Consider the following 20,303-nt stretch of genomic DNA (forward strand, 5'->3'; position numbering starts at 1 on the left):
GTAGAAACAAATACCTCTTTAATTTAGAGAAGTTTTCTCAAGATCGAATAGCAAAAGAAGTGCATATGCATGTTTGGAATATGCTTAAAGCTTAGGATTTAGGTGTATCTTCTCAAAGGGAAAGGAACAAAATTGATAGAGCGTTTGGGTTGATGTTGAACATTACCTGGATGAATCCAAGTTATTTCAGTTTGTTGGAAGCCTTCAAGCTCTTCTATGTTAAAAACATATGGTTCCTATATTAGCTCTCCAGGAACGGCATGATGTGCATATGTGCACAGGGATCAACATGGTCACTTATTATGGCAGAATCAGTGTTTTTGGGGCATGTTGATAGTTTTACCGCTGAAATTATGGGAATTTTGATGTGTGATGAGGAAGTGTGCTTGTATTGGTTTATGGAATGTGGGAGTCCAAACGGACAACAAACCGCTACGTCTTGGGGCACAAATGTTGGATAAGAGTGAAGGGTTCCCATGGAGGAATTATGACGAGTTGTGTGAAATTTATAAAATCATGGACACATATACATATGAGGTGGAGCATATTTACCGTGAAGTGAATGCCGTCGCAGATTTCTTGGCGAAACAAGCGTCCTCAGGTCCCTCAATCGAATACAATTGTGCTTCTATGCTCCCCCGCACTGCAAGAGGTTTACTACGTCTTGATAGTATTTCCTACCCATACTTCCGAGAAAAAAAGGGCAATAGTTCCAGGGAGACCTTCCAACACAGAAGATAATGGTATGAAAATGCTCGAGTTGGATTTTTGTGTCAGAGAATGGAGCTGGGGAAGGAGAGGTGATGGTGATTGTTAATGATATCACAAGGGTATTGAATAGCTTCACCATTTGATTGTTGCTATGAAAATAGAGATCGTTAGTTTAAAAAAAAGAAGACTAGAAGCAAGTTGAAAATTTGTATCGCTATCTTTATATTTGAAGCTGTCAATGGAAATGGATTATTGATTAAAAAAATACTATAGTACTTCTGTTGTCTAAAAATATAGATTTTTATAGATAATGCAGATTTTATTACAAATTGATAAAATACAAGAAGAAAAATAATTAAAGTGTGTATTAGTGAATAGAGAAAAACTATTCAAAAAATAAAAAAAAGATTACTTTTATGGGACATATTAAAATGGCAACAAAGACTTTTTTTGGTGATATAGAAAGTACAAAAAGTTTCACTCACGTTTTATTTAACATATTTTGTCTGGTATGTTTAGAAGTCGTAAATCTTTTATCTACTTAGTATACGAAACATAAAACAATGATAAATTTTTTTTATCAACATAAAATATTGATGAAACTTTTTATATAAATGTGAAATAATGCTCATAGTTTGTACTTCATATACAAGTAAAAATTAATATTGTCGAAATATAATTGACAAAATATAATATTAAAAAAATAAAATAAAATACAAATAATTTTTTATATTATTAATGAAAACTTAAATCTTTATATTTTTATAAAAAATATTGATAAAAAATTTGTATGATCAATTTTCTACAAAAATCTATAAAAAATTTGTATAATCAATTTTCTACAAAAATCTATACTTAAAATTTAAAACCTTCTCCTTCTTTAGAAAAGGATAATTTAAGTCAAGAAAGCCTTCTTATTTTAGGAAAACTAGCTAACTTCTTCCTTTCTGAATATTCCCGTTCTGAAAACTAGGGTTCAATCATCTTTCCATTTTTTAAATTTTCTCACTCCCATTTTTCCCCTTCTTCATAATTACGGGTTCCCTCCATCTCTACGCGATTGCTTTTGGTACGAATTCGGTGTAAGAGTCGGCAAACGAAGCTGCATAATGTCTCAATCTGGCAACGGCGTAAGCACCAACTCGTGGTTCAAATTCATCTCTCTTTTTTGCTAGTTTTGATTTCACAGACTCAAAGCACTGATTTTTTGTTGCTTTATGTGCAGGCTGCTGGAATTGATAACACTTTCAGAAAAAAATTCGACCGAGAGGAGTATCTGCAACGCGCCCGGGACCGCGAAGCTAAGGTTTGTCTATGGAGTAGCGTAAATTAAGTTTTTTTCTTCAAGTTTTATCGTAATTTGTTATTCCAGCTGGCATATTAGGTTGATTCTTTGTTTGTTCTTGTGTTGTAGGAAGAAGCTCGGAACAAATCAAAATGTATGGTTTCTTATCTAAATGTCTTTATGATGTTCTTATGCATTATGCTCTTAAATTATCAATCTCAACACGTGGTATTATTATGCTGTATTGGTGAATGTGGTGTTCATGATTGATGCTTGCTATTGAATCTCTGAAATGATTGCCTATCTTTTGTGTTTGTTTGGTGCAGCAAGTGGTCCACCAGTGCAAAGGAAACCATTGAAGCACAGAGATTATGAAGTGGACCTTGAATCACGCCTGGGGAAGACTCAGGTATTGTTCGGAAAAAATTGTAATGTGTTTGGTCATCCAAGTATGCGAGTCATTTACTAACAATTATGGTGCTTTAAAAAACGAGTAGTTCTTTTCTTTCAGTTCATGCCCCAGTGAGGCAGTGATGAACTAACTTCTTCACACATATTATTGTTATTAAAATGAGTGGAAAGTGAATTTATCTACTATCTCATTTGTAGGTCGTGACTCCTATTGCACCCCTCAGTCAGCAGGTATGTGATCAACTATTATTTAAATACTATATACTCAGTTATCTTTTGTACTGTCTTTAAAGGCACTGGTGTACTACTAATGCAGTTATATAGGAAAAAGACGGGACTCTGAATAGTTCCCTTTGTTAATACAAAAGCTAGTAAGATGAATTTTATTTTACACATGTTGCAGTTGGCAGGAGCCACTTTTGTGGTGTTATAAACTTGGAAAATCAATATGGATATGAATGCTTATCTAGCTTTATAAAACATTTTTTACCTGAAAGTTTCCCAATTTTCTCTCATCATCTCATGAGGTTTTATCTATCTGGTCTAGAAGAGCTCTTATCTATACAGAGTTAGTTTTCTGTCTCTTCATATAAAAACAAACTATATATGAAAAGAAAGAGAGTTAATCCATTGTCTCATCCACATCCAAGAAGCCTAAAACAAAGTAATAATATGAAGTCCAAGTTTTCGAACAGAATTTTATAAAATATGTTGTGTTTTCTATAATTTTATATCTGCAAATCATTTAGCTCGATTCTGTTGCAGGCTGGATACTACTGCTCAGTTTGCGAATGTGTAGTTAAAGATTCAGCAAACTACTTGGATCATATTAATGGAAAGAAGCGTATGTCAAAGCCCAGTCTGTTTCTTTTGGTTTTTAATCTGTCTATGTTCTATATAGTTACCAATTGATACGTGATTATTTTTCTCTAGATCAACGAGCTTTGGGAATGTCCATGCGGTCCGAAAGAGCAACTTTGGAGCAGGTGGGGTTATTTACTTTCTATTATTGGGTACATGCATATTGACTGTTTAGCCATCAGAAATATAGGTTTTAACAGGTTTTTGGTTTTCGACTGCTCGTCCCAATGTATTTTGGGATGTAAAATTTGTCCCGTGTGAGGTATAACTAATGCATGAACTAGTGTCGTCTTTGCAAGTAATAAAACTTGGTACTATTTTTCCCTGTCTCTTAGATTGTAGTTTGTACTGGCACAGTGCCACAGCATAATGTGCAATTGTGTACGGCTTCTTAATACAGATAAGGTGGAGGAAAGACTAAAGAGTGATAAAGGCAAATGGAAAGGGAAAATTGATGAGACAAGAGAAATGTGGACTGGTTATTACTTGGATTAGAACTAGATAAACTGAACTGAGATACCGTGTAATCCCATCATACCAAATGGTTTTTCAAACTCGAAGCCAGACTATGCACTAATTTTCTATATGATTGCATTGGTCTTGGAATTTTTTATTGCTCTCTCCCGCTTGACATGAATCCTAATCTAGTAACATATCCTATTGCACGGACCACTTAAAATGAACATAATTTACTAAATGACTCACATAATATGATAATAATATTAACCTTTAAATTGACCTACGTACTAGAGATTGGTCAATTAGCTAAATCTGAAGCTTGTTACATGCAAAATTAGGATTATCCTGCTATAAAAACTAAATAAGAAAAATAGTTCTCTTTAGGTTTATTATTTGACCCTTGAAAGGATTTGCACTGAGTGTAGACTCACTAAAATGCATGCAAGAAGTGTGTGAAGAAAAACTGAAACAAAATCATGATTACTATTAGTAAGAGGAGTACAGTAGTACACGTGTAAAAGAAAAGGAGTGTAACAATTAACTTGTTGGCAGTAGGTCTGAGAAATGTGCTTATAAGTCTTAGCAATTTCGCAAGGTTATATCATGCATCCTACGTAGCTTTACCACCATTATTAACTCTCCCAGAAAAACAACTATCTCGCAACATGGAGCCCCCTCACATCGACCAGATACAGTTTATCAACATTGCGCCGCCGCCAACCGCTGATCTAGCGCCGCCGCCTGAAGCTGGAACGAACTAGGGTTCATTAGGAGATGGTGGACTTGATCATGCGATTTGCAGCGTTAACCATCGACGATCAAGAGGCCTCAACCCCTAGTTCCAGTTTCAGGCGGCAATGCTAGATCAGCTGTTGGCGGCGGCACAATGTTGATAAACTGCATCTGGTCGACGTGAGGTGGCTCCAAGGTTATATCATTCATGACAGCATGAGATATTAATAATAATAGTGTGTTCATTACTTTTGCTTTGTGGACAGGTCCAGCAGCGGTTTGAGGTTCTCAAAAAGAGGAAAGATACTCCAGGCTTTACAGAGCAAGGTATTCAATTGGAATATAATACTATGCTTTTTATGTTTGTGGATGCGTTCAATATATATTGTTGCGTATGTACTCTGTGGCATGGTTTCATCGTAAAAGATTGTGCTCTGCTTTGCCATATGTGATCATGACACATTGTCCCTGAGCTTCTTTTATTTACATGTTCCATTTTGTAGACTTTGATGAGCGGATCCTAAAACAACAACAAGAAGAGGAGGAAAGAAAGCGTCAGCGTCGAGAGAAAAAGAAAGAGAAGAAGGTTAGTAATCACTAATGAGACCACATATCAAAATTTTGTTCTATGTTTCTCTTTATTAATATCTAATGGTGGACCAAATATCTCAGAAAGAGAAGGCAGTAGAGGAGGAACCTGAGATCGACCCTGATGTTGCAGCTATGATGGGATTCGGAGGTTTTGGATCGTCGAAGAAGTGATTTATGCTCTGGCTCCTGAATCAGAAATGTGGGTAAAGCACATACTTGGGTCTCCCATACTAATCTATGTGGGAATCCATGCCTTTCTTTGTCGATGCACTGTAAGCTTTTAGAGAGCTTGACCATGATCGTTGATGCAAGATTCGCAGAGGCTTTGATCAGTTTCAGGTTGTCTTGTGGTGTAATCTTTTCATCTTCATGTCCGCTTTGTTATGGTGCAAATCTCGAGGCCAAGATTGGGACCTTAAGAGCTGCTAGTTAACAATCAGTGATGCATAATGTTAAATTTGGGTAAAGGAGGAAGAGAAAATCATCTTCCGGCTTAGTCGATGGAAGAAATGAAGTTATAATTTCATATTTAAAGTTGGAAATTGGAATGTTAGCAACTTATTGGGTCTCTGGGAGATGTCATGAGAGTCGTGAATTTCATCTTGTTATACAGGAAAGACAACATTTTAGGGTTTTTGTAAACACTATTGTTGCAAAACTTTAATAGTCGAAAATGAGAGTTTTAGAGCTTCCACAACCGTGCTCTTGCCAGCGGCGCGGTTGTGGGCCCGGGCGGTACTATTCATGCCTGCTCTCTGGCAAGAGCACAACACCCACAACTGTGCTCTTCCGCAAGGACGAGCACAATTAATTTAAAATTCAATTAAACAATAACATTTCCATAATACTAAAATTCATTAAAAAACCACAATAAATATTACAAATTATAAATAAAATAAAAAAGACATAATTAAAATCGTAAAAATTAAAATTACATAATTAAAATACTAAAAATTAAAAATTACATAATTAAACTCCTAAAAATTAAAAATTACATAATTAAAATCCTAAAAATTGAGATTGAGAGAGTTGTTTAGTATAGTGTCATTTTTTGTGTTTGAAATGAGAGTATTTATAGATGAAAGTATGAATTTTGGGGTAAAAATAATGAAAAAAAATAAATTAAAAGTGTGGAAAAAATGGATATATTTTATTAGGAAGTGAGACAATATTTTTTTTATTAATTTTGAATTTTTCAGATTTTTTCGATTTTTTTTAAAAAATAAATAAATAAATGATAAATCAACGGGCCAATCGGAAGCTGCCACGTCGACGCGCTGTGCTCTTGCCGCTGGCACGGACGTGCTCTATGCATAGAGCAGCGCCCTGCCAGCGGCAAGAGCGCAATGGTGGCGGAGCGCGTCCTTGCCAGCGGCAAGGACGGACGGTGAGCTGCTGCTCACCGTTGGGAATGCTCTTATGTGTTTTTAGGTTTAGAGTAAATAATTCAAGTCTCAAGGATAGGGCCTCTCATCAACTAATAGGGTGATAAAAGGGGTTTGACCATAGGAATTCCAGAAATATAAATCTAGATTTATTAACACGAACTGGTGTCATTTTTTTTAGCAATTAATACACCTTTATATGGTTTTGTTGTACCTATCTGTTCCACCAATTTCCATACACGGACGGCTGAGACAACTAATTCACAAATTATACAACTGCTCCATCTTGCAAAAACCTTAACTATCATAACTAACTAAACGTACAAATTTTCTTCTATATAACTGAATCTCATTCTCATCCCATAAAACAAATTCGTAGTGACAAGAGAAAAATGTCCAAGAAATCAGCAATAGCATTGCTAGTCACACTCCTGGTGATGACGAAGAGCATCGCTGTCGTCCCTGACGGCGAAGCCCCGGTTCTGGAGCTGTACATGCACGACATCCTCGGCGGCAGCAACCCGACAGCTCGGCCCGTGACGGGGCTCCTTGGCAACATCTACAGCGGGCAAGTCCCCTTCGCCCGCCCCCTCGGCTTCCAACCCCCGAAGAACGGCGTGGCCATCCCCAACGCCAACGGCGCCATCCCCACCATCAACGCCAACGGCATCCCCCTCGGCACCGGCCTCGCCGGCACTGCCTTCGCAGGAAACCCTAACAACATCAACACGGCCCAGCTGGGGCCGGACGGTTTGGGTTTGGGATTCGGCACGATCACGGTGATCGACGATTACCTGACGGCGGCGCCGGAGGTGGGGTCGCAGCAGGTGGGGAAGGCGCAGGGGGTGTACGTGGCGAGCTCGGCGGACGGGACGACGCAGATGATGGCGTTCACGGCGATGATGGAGGGAGGGGAGTTTGGGGATAGTATTAACTTCTTTGGGGTGTATAGGATCGGGAGTAGCATGTCGAGACTGTCGGTGGCGGGGGGGACCGGGAAGTTTAAGAATGCGTGCGGGTTTGCGGAGGTGAGGTCGCTGATTCCGGCGGGGCAGCATGTTTTGGATGGGGTTCAGACGCTGCTCAGGATGACTGTGCATCTTACTTACTGATTTACTTTCATTATCTGCATCACTGTATGTATGTTGTGGGATTGATTGGTGTGTTAATGTAATACTCCATGCTGCTGCAGAAAATGTCAAGCAGCATATATTTCTACATATTTACTTGGGACTTTTCGTATACTTACCAGAGATGAAGAAAAAAGAATTTAAAAAATTTGAAAAGTGATTGCGGATAAATATTTTGAAAAAAATACTTAAGTCAAGTATGGAGATGCGGGGTATCAATCCCCGTGCCTCTCGCATGCTAAGCGAGCGCTCTACCACCTGAGCAACATCCCCACTGTGTTAATGTCTGAATGTACATGCTACTAAGCCACATTTCCTAACAGAGTTCAAAAAGAAAAAACACAATTGGAGATGCGGGGTATTCGCACGCTAAGCGAGCGCTCTACCATCTGAGCTACATCCCCGCGTATGAACAGTTGACAAGATTCATATTTTAGTTTCATCAAGAATTATTATTGCATAACAATATGGATATCATCGTACTTTCACAGTAGTATAAACATGGTTGTCAGTTCAGTTATTTATGATTCGAGAGTTAGTTATAATAGAACACCTACTACTAAGCGATTGCAAACGAAGAGGCTTACAACTCTTAGGGGTGTTCAGTTTGTAAGATTGTATCCGGGATTAAATTTATAGTATGTTTGGTTCATGAGATTCAATCGCACAACTCAATCCTAGATGAATAATCATGGGATAATTAGTATTAGCTAACCTCCTAACCTATGACTAAAATAATCTCACAACTCAATCCTAGATTATATCTTGGTATTATTTTATCTTGGCAACCGAACACCACCTTAATACGTGCGTATTGGGAATACCATATACTAATATTTATTGGCCCTTGTTCTATGGAATTTTGGTGCTTCTGAAATGATTCATCAAGTTTTATAGTATTGTGTTTTATTGTATGCATCTCACAAATGAACCTTTTTAACAGCCTGCATAACTAGCCCTATTGTCTGTTACAGTCTTATACTTTTTAACAATACTAAATAAAATGTATTCTGCTTAAGAATTGTTTAGAGAAGTCCAAGGGAAAATGAAATACATGATTATAAATGCTCAATGGTATATAATTTGATAGTTCATGAATCATAGATGTATTTTCTCTAAATATGCCAACTGAGATATAGAATAAGCGTTACTTCCTTCGTCCACAAAAAAATAGTCTCATTTATGGATAATACGAGTTTTAATGAAAAATTAGTAAAGTAAGAGAGATAGATAAAAAGTAGATAAAATAAGACAGATTGAGAGAAAAAGTAGTAAAGTAAAAGAGAAAAGAGAAAAAGTGTGCAAAGTATAAAAGATAAACTTTCTATTTTAAGAAATAAGACTATTTTTTGTGAACATCCCAAAATGACAAAATGAGATTATTTTTCGTGAAGGGAGAGAGTATAAGAGCATCCGCAGCGCTGGCTCGTTGCCAGCTCGATCTCGTCTGGCCGAGACGAGCCAGCATCGAGCCAGCGCTGCGGATGCTCTGCAGCGTCGCGATGCCCGGTGCCGAGAGGAGGCTGGCGAGCCAGCTCGCCACGCGCGTTGGTCACGTGGATCCATTATTCATCTCAAAACATTATTCTTCTCCCAAATTTAATCCATTCATGGATCTATTTGAGCAAATTCGTCGAATGATGGAAGAATCGCTAGAAGCAGATCGACGTAGAGAGGAAGCCGCGGCGCGTCAAAAGCGACCCCGGAAATACATCCATCTTGACCAGGAGGAAGCCGCCGCAAGGTTGGTACGAGATTACATTTGTGAGAACCCGGTATGGGGAGATACCTACTTCCGTCGCCATTTCCGCATGCGGCGGGAGCTATTTCTGCATATCGCAAATACATTGGCGGCCCGGGAAGAGTACTTCCAAGAAGGGTTCGACGCTATTGGTTGTCTCAATCTCACGACGCTCCATAAATGTACTGCAGCAATCCGTTAGCTTGCTACTGGACAAACGACGGATTTGTTCGACGTCCAGTACATTGGGACATCACTGGGAGACTGTGTTTGATGAACTTCTGCAAAGGCGTCCGGGCAGCCAATCCGACCTCTTCAACGAAATTTTGAATGGTAAAGCGCCGGCCATCAACTTCACCGCTAACAACCGCAAGTATAAAATGGGGTACTATCTTGCCGACGACATCTATTTGAAGTGGCCAACCTTCGTAAAGACGTTCAACAGACTGATAAACGAAAAACAGACTCTTTTTGCGCAGAAGCAAGAGGCTGCTCGCAAGGATGTGGAGAGAGCGTTCTGGGTTCTACAAGCTCGATTCCACATTATCAAATCCCCGGCTCGTACGTGGTTTATGGAGAATATGGTCACATCATGTATACGTGCATAATCTTGCACAACATGATTGTCACCGACGAAGGACCTAATGCGGAAAATTGGTTCGACCCTGAAACCCCAGGAGGTTCTACTGCAAGTAGTCCGCCTCGCAGTGGACTGCATCCTTCTTTGCAAGAGCGAATGTGTGTTCGTGGAAGGACACGTGATTTTATCGCCCACACCCAACTACATGAGGATCTAATGGAGCACATTTGGGCAAAATTTGGCAACTGTTAGACGATCACCACATCACTTTCCATTATATGCAGATTTCAATAAATTGTAATATTAGGATTTCAATTATGTATTTTTCGTATTTTCGGATGTTGTAATTTTCTTGATTTTTAATGATTTTATGAATTATTAGTATTAATTTAAAATATTAATTGAATTTGTTGGAAATAAAAATAAAAAATAAAATTGAATGAATAGTTAAGAGATGAGATGACTAATAGATGGAGGGTTGCAGATGTTGTCTCTTAATTAAAAAATAAGGTAAAAAGGGCAGTAGGGGGGTCATGAATAGTTAAGGGATGAGACGGTGAAGATGTGAATGGCCTGAGAAAAGCACTTTTCCGGTCCTACATAAAAAGGGATCTTCTATAAAACTTTTAGACATCAAACACTTTTTTGGTCACATAGGATTTCACCATCAAATAAGCTCATTATCTATATCAAGTCCCAAAATAAAGGTCCAAAATCCCCCAAAAGAATTCATGTGCTGACATTCAACAAGAAATAAATCCAAAATTCAATTCATTTAACCGAATGGGGCGAACAATCCTTTTAAAGAGACAAGTACCGAATAAAGTCTAACAATGTTATTGTCCCCTCTACTTGATATACTGAGAGACCCATTTGAAGCCATCTCCATAGCCCATCTTCCGCACAATGCTGCACATGAATACCTCGATCGGACGGACGTTTGAATCAGATAGGTTTACCTTACCTTTCCCAGTAGTGATGCCGGTCAACCCCAAATAGTAGGTCAACTCTTCTTCAGATGCAGCATAAGGAATATCAATCTTGTTGCCCAATATCAAGAACGGAACATTAGCCAAACTGTCGTCAGAAAGAAGACCATCGAGCTCTTTCTTCGACTCTGCAAACCTCTCCTTGTCATAAGCATCCACCAAGTAAACAACAGCGTCCACCTTCACATTCAAAAGATTTGTCCACATAATTAGCTACCACACAAATGCAGGGAGTTCAAACATTGATTCTCATTATGTGAAAGTAATGCATATTTGAACCAGAAAAAGCCTCATCGATTCTGTAAAAGATAAGGAAAGACATATAACAATGTTGGTGATATATCAGCCTTTGGCGAGACTTTGATCTCCCTGCTAAAGGAAAGAAGGTTCAGTAGCTCAAGTTTTCTCTATATTACAATATTCTTAAACCTTTTTATTTCTTTTGGCGAGACATATAACAAAGTTATTTCCTTAACCATTTTATTGCGAAATCAAAATATTTATTCTACATCCTTACCAAATTGGAAATTTGGTAGATACTACCATTACAACAAATATGAGACTATAGTTCTTCTCAGGATAGAAGCACTCAGAGCTCATTCCGTGTGCTTGTATCCTTCAAGGTAATGTCCTTGAGAATAATTATTCAGAGTTTGGATGAAGTACAACTGTAACATCTTAAAGCTATAGCTTTTATCAAGCTCTCAATTTTCAGTTGACCTCCAAAGAATTAGCATATGAACTGGGAACCAAAACAAGATACTACTATCCAGTGTGGTGACTACTATCCAGTCTTCTCTGGCGAAATTTAAAAAGTCTACTCCACTTCGAAATTTGACTTGCTTATACAATCACAGTATATCTATCACAAAGATCTTAACTGCTTAGGCACATAAGAGAAGCAAAATTCAAATTTCTAGCAGTCATGAGCATCACCAACACTTTCCAAGAAAAAGATTCAATACAATTAAATGACAGGAAAAGGTGAAAATGATGCCCTGTGAATTAAGAAACAAGCTTTATTTGGGAAGGTTCAGTACCAAAACATCACATAGGCCACTGTCAAATATTTTGAGAATGATATCATCTATCTAGAATCAACTACCAAGAAATCCTAATGACTGCTCGATACATTTACTATACACAGAAAACACCAATAGAAGAGAACACTGCAAGAAATCAACAATCTTAAAAATCATGAGGACTAGCTGTTTCAAAAAATGTCATGAAGACTAGGATGTCAGGAATACATGTTGCAGCAAAACAAGGTTCCATCAAAGAACACAAAACTGAAAGGCAAACTTTAGAACATGGTTAGCTATGGAACCAGAGATAAATGGTGAACAGTCAGCATAAAACAAAAGAACACTCATCACTATGATGATGATGATGATGATGATGATGATGACGATGACGATGACGATGACGGATAGAAGTTTTGCTGTTTTGGAGAGATTATACCTTGGCATAATAATCTTTCCACACCCTGCGTGCAATTTGATGACCTCCCAAATCAAAGGCCTTAAACTTGATATTCCCAATGCTTAGCTCCTCTGATGTTGGATGCTGAGTTGGCTGATGCTGTACCAATCTCTGCTCATTTTAAACACCATAAGGATTTCAGTTTACTTCTAAAGTCAGGAAAACAGCAAGTAAAACTCCAATTTGACCACACAATGATACATCCCACTTCACAATGAGATTAGGACAGACATCGAGAGAATCAGGAAAGCAATAGCAGGAAAAAGTATGAGCTAATTAAACTTGTATTCAAATTTGGGCAGCTGAATACAGGCTCAATTATCTTTGGCAAGAGATACGATTTAAATACATCGTGGACATGGATGATACGCATCAGTTACAATTGAAAACCAAAACAAAAAGTAAACTGAATCAAATCATACTTCATCCCCTCATACATCCAGATCCAAACATACAAATTGCTCGATTTCATAATTTTTTTGTTATAAAAAGTCGTTCATCATCTGATCCCCAACTCTAACTTATTCACCAAAAAAATCAGTAACTTCGCATAAATATTATCGAACAAGGACTCAATTCATTCCAGCCTCAACACCAATTGATAAACAATAAAAACAACAAAATAAAAGGGAAGTAAAGGGGACCTCGTCTTTGAGCATATGAAGGAGGGTGGTTTTTCCCGCATTATCAAGCCCTAAAAACAGAATCTTCCCCTCTTTCTGCCACAAACCGAGCGATGCGAGAACTCCATAAAACCAATCGAACAAGAACATATTGGGATGTTTTCGGAGCAGGCGAGCTCGCAGCCAAGTCGGATTGAAGAATTAAAAGCTGAACCGCTCGCAATCTCTCGATCGAATCACGAAAACTGTTTGTCGGTTTGGTACTTGGAAGTTTTGGCTGGAGAGAGAAACAATGATGTGTGCTGTTTGTGTGTTGGTAATGGTATAAATAAATAATTACCGAATCCAGAGAGAGAGAGTTTGGGTTTTCCCTTTCAGATTCAAAGTCTGTTTACGCCGCCTTTTTTGTTTGCCGAATAATAAAGAGTAAAACGACCGCGATATTATTAGAGTAAGATTTTTTCTTCTCTTTTCTGTAGAGATGTTCACAATTAGGCTATTCGCACCGCTGTCTCTTAATCGTCTCATCTCTTAACTATTCATGGATCTCCCTGTACTTTTCACTCCATCTCTTAACTAAGAGACAGAACCTACAACCCTCCATCTCTTATCCGTCTTTTAATCATCTCATCCCTTAAGAGCATCCACAATGGTTTTCGTCTAGCCATAGCCTAGCCACAAACTCCTCCTGCCACATCATCAAAACAACCAAATAGCACAGCCATAGCCCAGCCACATCACTCAAAATTATATAAAACAAATAATAAACAATCACACAAAATACGGAATTAAATTTACGCCACAGATACGGGAAAATGCAACAATTTTATTTAAATTTTAAATAAATTACATTTTAAAAAATTACATAAATAAAAAAACTAACTCCAAGTAGTCCTCTGCGCCCATAACTCTTCAATTAAATCCTTTTGGAGTCGAATATGAGCTTCCGTTTGGCGCATGTCGGCATGTGCTTGGAGGAGGCTGGCTTCATCGTGAGGTACCTCACTCCGTGCGTTGGGGACGGCCACGCCGTGGCTTGGACCGGCTTCATTATCGTCGTTGGCCCAATCCGTCAGTTGTACACCTTCATCTTCGACAATCATGTTGTGCATGATAATACAAGCTACATTATATCAGCAATGCAGTCGACATGCCACAAACGCGTTGGACCCCTAACCGCCGCCCATCGAGACTGGAGCACACCAAATGCGCGCTCCACGTCCTTGCGCGCCGACTCCTGCCGTGCCGCAAAGTAGGCCTTCCTCTCATCTGATGCGCATCGGATCGTCTTCACAAACACGGGCCACCTAGGGTATATCCCATCGGCCAAGTAGTAGCCCATATCATGTCGGTTGCCGTTGGCGACAAAACTGATGGCCGACCCGACGCTCTGGCACTGCTCGTTGAAAAGGGGCGACGAGTTGATGACGTTGAGGTCGTTGTTCGACCCGGCTATCCCAAAATACGCATGCCAAATCCACAGCCGATAATCAGCTACGGCCTCGAGGATCATCGTGGGATTCTTTTCCCTTATAGCCGGTCGTGTAGAACCCCTTCCAGGAAGTGGGACAGTTCTTCCACTCCCAATGCATACAATCTATGCTGCCTAACATTCCCGAGAACCCATGCTTCTCCCCTTGCATCTGCATCAGATCCTGACAGTCTTGGGGGGTAGGGCTTCGAAGGTACTGATCACTAAATATTTCAATCACGCCCTCACAGAAATACTTCATACATTCCAGCGGATCGCCCAGCGCATAGCCCAGCGGATTTTGACCGCCTAGCGCTAGGCGAAATTCATATCTGAAAAACCGCTCGGCGGTTTTTGGCTCCTGCAATGGTTCGCCTAGCGCCGGCGCTCGGCTAGGCGGTGCGCTAGGCGCCATTGTGGATGCTCTAACTATTCATTCAATTTCATTTTTTATTTTTATTTCCAACAAATTCAATTAATAAAAACACACTTCATTAAATAAAATAAAAATTACAACTTAAAATCCTAAACAAAATACATAATTAAATTCGTGGCAAAATAATAAAAAAAAGACATAATTTAAAATACAATTTTATAGAAATTATAAAAACTACTCCGCCGGTGAATCATCCTCTCTGTCTACTCGGTCAAAGTGAGCGCGGAGAATCTTCAATGTGCGACGGCGGGACCCCTTCGGCTTAATCTCGTTGTAGACCTCGGTGACCTTTTCCCAGAAGCACTTCCGGGTTTGTTGATTCCCGACAATGGGATCGTACGAGACACTGATCCAGGCGTTGTACACAGTCATCGTGTCCTTGCAGCTGTACGAATGTCAACCTACATCCTCCTCCCCCTCGACCGCCTCCGCCTCTTCCTCCACGGTGTCGAATGCCCTGGAGCTTCCACCGCCTTGTCCTCCTTCCGGAGTGGGTTCATCCGAATAATCCTCCCTAATTTGGGATAATCCATGCGAATACCTCGGAGCGCAGGGACGAGCATATGCATCCACATCAAAATGTGGTTGGTACCCCGCCGGCGAGCATTGGGTGCCCGGCGTCGACGAACCGGAACCCGAACCACCCAATACATTGTACATGCTCCCCAGTCGCCAAACGCGTTGATGTCAAACCCGCCGGAGCCGCCACCGCTAGAGTTTCCGTCGCTAGACATTTTGTGATAAAAATTGGAGAGGAAATGGAGATGATTTGAGAAGAATAAATGTGTGTTTGTGTGTGTAATGAGGATGAAATAGGAGTATTTATAGAGTAAAAAAATATAAAAAAATAAAAAAGAAAAAAACGGTAATATTACCGTTTGATTATTTATTTATTTATTTTTATTAAATTTAATTTAAAAATAATAATTTATTGCGTCAGCTTGACGAAGCCCACTCGCGGGCCGACGAGTGGGCGTCTCGCGTGGCGCCAGCGCGAGCCACGTCGCGCGGGCGCGTGGCGAGACGGCTCGCCATCTGTCTCGGTGGGACGGGCGTCTCGGCGGGATGGTGAAGAGATGGGACGCTGCAACGCGTCCCGCGTCCGTCTCGTCTTGGAGGGACGAGATAAGATACACTCGCGAGATGCGTTGTGGGTGCTCAAATTTCAAATTAGGGGTTTTAAGATTATTACAAATGACAAAACTATTTTTTAATAAGAATTTAAAAATACAAACAACATAAAATATACTACTCCGAATGTAGGGGGAGTGATCCATTGTTAACTCATCATTTAATTGCTAACTACAACTAATTTAAGACCATAAAATTTTAGAAATCGTGTGCTGTATAATTTGTCATGTGTAATTTTATTTTTTATTTTTTAATATTAAAAAGATAATAACAACTATCAAATTTTGAGTCTGAAAACACAATGTCAATACAGTGTATGAAATACATCAATACAAAAGACATAATAATATCAATACAATTTCATATTGACATTGTACAAACGTTGTATTGACATATTATATGTCGTCTATTGATATAAAGCTGTTAACGAAATTTATGAAAATTTTCAAAAGAAATTTCAAATTTTGATATCGGAACATATGCAAGTGAGATTTCGTTAGAATCCTTATGAAATTATCTTTAATTTGATATATGTTGTGCGAAAAAATAATTTAAATCGAGAAAGTTAAATGCGTTTTAAAGTTATGGATATTTTTCAAAAATTAGTTACAACTAATTTATTGTAAATTGACCTTAATATCACATTTTTTATTATCATATTGACATATCTAGATCCTTGATTTGAATATCTAATTGCTATTATTTAATTATAATTAGTAATTAAGTATTGAGTTAACAATATAACACTCTCTTCTATCCTTATTCTAATAGTACCATAACAAAATGATATGGAAAGGTAAAAATTATAATTGCAATATTCCACGTAAAGTGGGAGGAAAACTAATTTTGCATGTGACTACTTTCATAAATAGATAATTACTATAAAATACACGTTTAATTAATTACTCACAAAGCATACTTTTTTGCATATTGAATAGAAAATTGTATTGGAAATAGGAATTTATAAATACAAATAATATTTACTATATATCCTAACTTCTCTAATACCATGATAAAATTAGAAGGAAAAAAGATAAAACTAATAAGTGCATTATTCCACATAAAATGGGCGAATTTTTTTTTCCTTACAGAAAATACATTTTAATAAATTACTTCATAAAGAATGCTTTTTTGCAGATTAAAATGAAAATTTAGGTTTATAGGTTATTATCAATTGCTAACTAGTTATCAATCACAAATTAAGACTAAATTTTAGTCATTAGATTAGAAGATCAAGTGGTTAAAATAATGTCACGTAGATTATATTTTAAATTAAAAAAGTATTAAATAAACTTAAAGGGTAATAATGTCAATTTTCATATATGGTAGTTAAAATTAACCATTTTTTCTCTCCTTAAAATCATTTTAAAATTTTAAATTTACGCAACTCTCTCAATTTAAATTATTTTTTCGTAAAAACTATATCAGATTAAAGGTAATTTCATAAGGATTCTAAACAACATTACAATTTTTTCAGCATTATATACATTAAACTTGAGGAATTTACATATAATGTACTTACAACATTACATGTATTGTACTTAGAGCATTACATACAATTGTTTGCAAATTCAAACATACTTAAACAAACAATTTTTTTGATATTAGTACATTGAGCTTAGGGCATTATGTACTTTGGCTTATAGCAGCGTGACAATGCAGTACAGAGCATTAATCTGTAAGTCATTATAGAAATATACAAATTACAGTATGTGAAAAAATATTTTAAATTGAAAATTTTATATTAAATTTAAATTTTAGGGTGTTTTTTGATAGTTTTAAGGATTGACTTTAATTCTCTAATTTACCCTTCGTACATTAAAACAAATAATATAAATGTACATGAATATATTTAGGTATTTCTCATCCTAATCTAATGGCTTTATTTAGCTTTAGTTTTAACATAAGAATGAGTTTTGATATACTTCATTCCTTATGCAAACATTTATTATAAATGTACATGAATATATTTAGGTATTTTAGTTGCATATAACTAATCCATATGTACACGACTATTATACTTACTAGTATTAACCTATTAAATTTTCTTCAAACAAAATAAAAATGTAGTTAAATAGATATAATTATAAAAGATAAATTTGATGAAACAAAATCATTGTCAGCTACTTGTAATAAATATGCCAAAACGATTAGCTAATACATTTTGTATTTAAAAATAAGATAGTAAAACAAAATAATTATATATTCAAGATCATATCCAAGTTTGGAATCATTGTCAACAATATTGCAAGTTTAAAATTTTAGGAAAAAAATAAATTTTTGAAAAGTGTCGTGATATTAGGTGTCAATATTCCTAATTTTTTTTATAAATAAATGCACTAAATATATATAATAAAGATAAAAGGTTGATTTTGTCCCATCATTTAGGATGTTCACTGAAAAATATTTCACTGTTTAAATAATTATCATTTATGACCCTTTTGGAATACAATATCGTGAAAAAAATCAAGCGGGATATGTGGCCTCTGTTAATGTTATTTATGCAACATTTTTACCGAAATGATCACCAAAAGAAATACAACAACTGACTTAATAAAGTACAACTTAAATAAAAATTTATCTCCCTTTCCTCTTGTTTAGTACTAATACTATAAATTTCCACATTCCTCCTTTTATTTTTGTTTTTTATTTCTTTCACAAAAATAAAATTTCAAATACTATATATTTAGAAAACTAAATTAATTAATTTTGAATTAATCAAATATGGAAAGTAATGCAACACTACTAGTTATATCTTGATACTTATGATATCATACCCAAAAAAAATCAACATATGAGGTGAAATCAATTTTAAAATTTATATAGATATATTTGATTTTTGTCATAATTCTAGGATTGATTATCTACATCTAAAATACTACTACTATAAAAGTATAATAGTAAAAAAAAATTAAATATGAGCATATGAAAAATACTGAAAATCATAAAACTAAATATAAAAAAATATATCGTATATAGATATTATGTCAAAAAATCGGGGTAATTACATTTTCATACAAAATGTTTTACCTTTATTTCAATTTAGTACAAAAGTATTAAGTTTACATATTTCATACAAAAAGTTACATTAGTGTTTTAAATTAATACATTCCGTTAAATATTTTAAACACCGTTAGTTAGTTTATAATTTGTCCAACTTATCATCATAATAAAAGAATAATCAAAGATTTAATACAATTAATCCCTCTAAAAAATAACAGTCAATATCAATTCTTCCAGCAATTGATCGTGGTTTAAAAAAATTCTATCTCTCAATATACTCTATTTTTTTATTGTATTCTTTATAGAACAAAGTATAAAATAGTCCATATTTCTTCTTTACAAAATGACTAATTTGAGTTTCAAACAGTCAATAAGTCAATATTTAATTTTTACAAAAAGATTCAAGTCTTTTTAGTTGTATTCTCTATTGTTACATGAGAAAGCTTCGACAATAAAATACAATTCGCTAATTTGATGGTGAAGAGTGGTGATTTTTTTTCTATGTGTTTTTCATTTTTGTAAGTAATAAACTGTGTTTGAAATAACTAATGGAAAGTTTTAATTTAAAACTTTTTGTATAAATTTGAAACATTGATGAAACTTTTTATATGTATGATGTAATTGGAAGTAACGGTGTTAGTAGGGACTTAACGGAATGTACTAATTTAAAACACTAATATAACTTTTTATATGAAATATGTAAACTTAATACTTTTTTGTACTAAATTAAAACAAGGCAAAACATTTTATATAAAACATATAATTACCCCCAAAAAATCATTTCCCAAAACAATAATATTCTTTTTAGGACTGTAAACTAAAAAATCGGATATCCAAATTCCCTCCCAACAACCATGTGATATTACTATTAGAGGCACGTTCTTCTACACTCGATGCATCAAATATCCGTCCAGTCTTAATTAATAAACTCTAATTAAAGACTATTAAATCATACAATTAATACCTCATTGACTATATAATACCTAATTAGCGATTGTGGCCGCGCAAGAGTTTGGCATACTAATAGTAATAATATTGACCGCATAGGCGCACACCACTAGCCATAGTATAGTCAGTTATAATAGTGACATATTCTTAATTTAGGAATGATATAATGAATGAAATAATAAATTTGAATAATGCAAATTTACATATATTAACCTTTTTTACATATGGAGCTATCGCAATTTCAAGCATTAAAAGCAACAAGTTATTAATTCATTCGAAAAACTGAACTCTAATTAAGACTATTAATTGATAGTTTTGTTGATGACTCTACAGA

General features: G+C 36.2%; 3 protein-coding genes across 3 annotated transcripts; 2 read left to right on the forward strand and 1 right to left on the reverse strand.

Annotated features, from left to right (window-relative positions):
- Nucleotides 1-1,624: 1,624 nt before the first annotated feature.
- LOC121797232 (zinc finger matrin-type protein 2-like) lies at nucleotides 1,625-5,724 on the forward strand. The gene is made up of 10 exons (XM_042195988.1): nucleotides 1,625-1,841; nucleotides 1,937-2,017; nucleotides 2,126-2,150; nucleotides 2,323-2,405; nucleotides 2,606-2,638; nucleotides 3,173-3,251; nucleotides 3,341-3,393; nucleotides 4,726-4,786; nucleotides 4,963-5,045; nucleotides 5,132-5,724. The coding sequence occupies exons 1-10, from the start codon at nucleotides 1,821-1,823 to the stop codon at nucleotides 5,219-5,221; spliced, it is 609 nt and encodes a 202-aa protein (XP_042051922.1). The 5' UTR covers nucleotides 1,625-1,820; the 3' UTR covers nucleotides 5,222-5,724.
- A 1,103-nt stretch (nucleotides 5,725-6,827) lies between these two features.
- On the forward strand, nucleotides 6,828-7,547 carry LOC121795517 (dirigent protein 18-like). Its single transcript, XM_042194057.1, has one exon. It carries the CDS (start codon nucleotides 6,828-6,830, stop codon nucleotides 7,545-7,547), a length of 720 nt encoding a protein of 239 aa, XP_042049991.1.
- Nucleotides 7,548-10,640: 3,093 nt separating this feature from the next.
- Nucleotides 10,641-13,346, reverse strand: LOC121795388 (GTP-binding protein SAR1A-like). The gene is made up of 3 exons (XM_042193912.1): nucleotides 13,002-13,346; nucleotides 12,337-12,468; nucleotides 10,641-11,055 (listed from the first exon to the last, which is right to left on the reverse strand). Exons 1-3 carry the CDS (start codon nucleotides 13,128-13,130, stop codon nucleotides 10,735-10,737), a joined length of 582 nt encoding a protein of 193 aa, XP_042049846.1. The 5' UTR covers nucleotides 13,131-13,346; the 3' UTR covers nucleotides 10,641-10,734.
- Nucleotides 13,347-20,303: the final 6,957 nt, after the last annotated feature.

The sequence above is a fragment of the Salvia splendens genome, chromosome 3 (genome assembly GCF_004379255.2).
Source record: "Salvia splendens isolate huo1 chromosome 3, SspV2, whole genome shotgun sequence".
In the NCBI taxonomy this organism is placed as follows: Eukaryota; Viridiplantae; Streptophyta; class Magnoliopsida; order Lamiales; family Lamiaceae; genus Salvia; species Salvia splendens.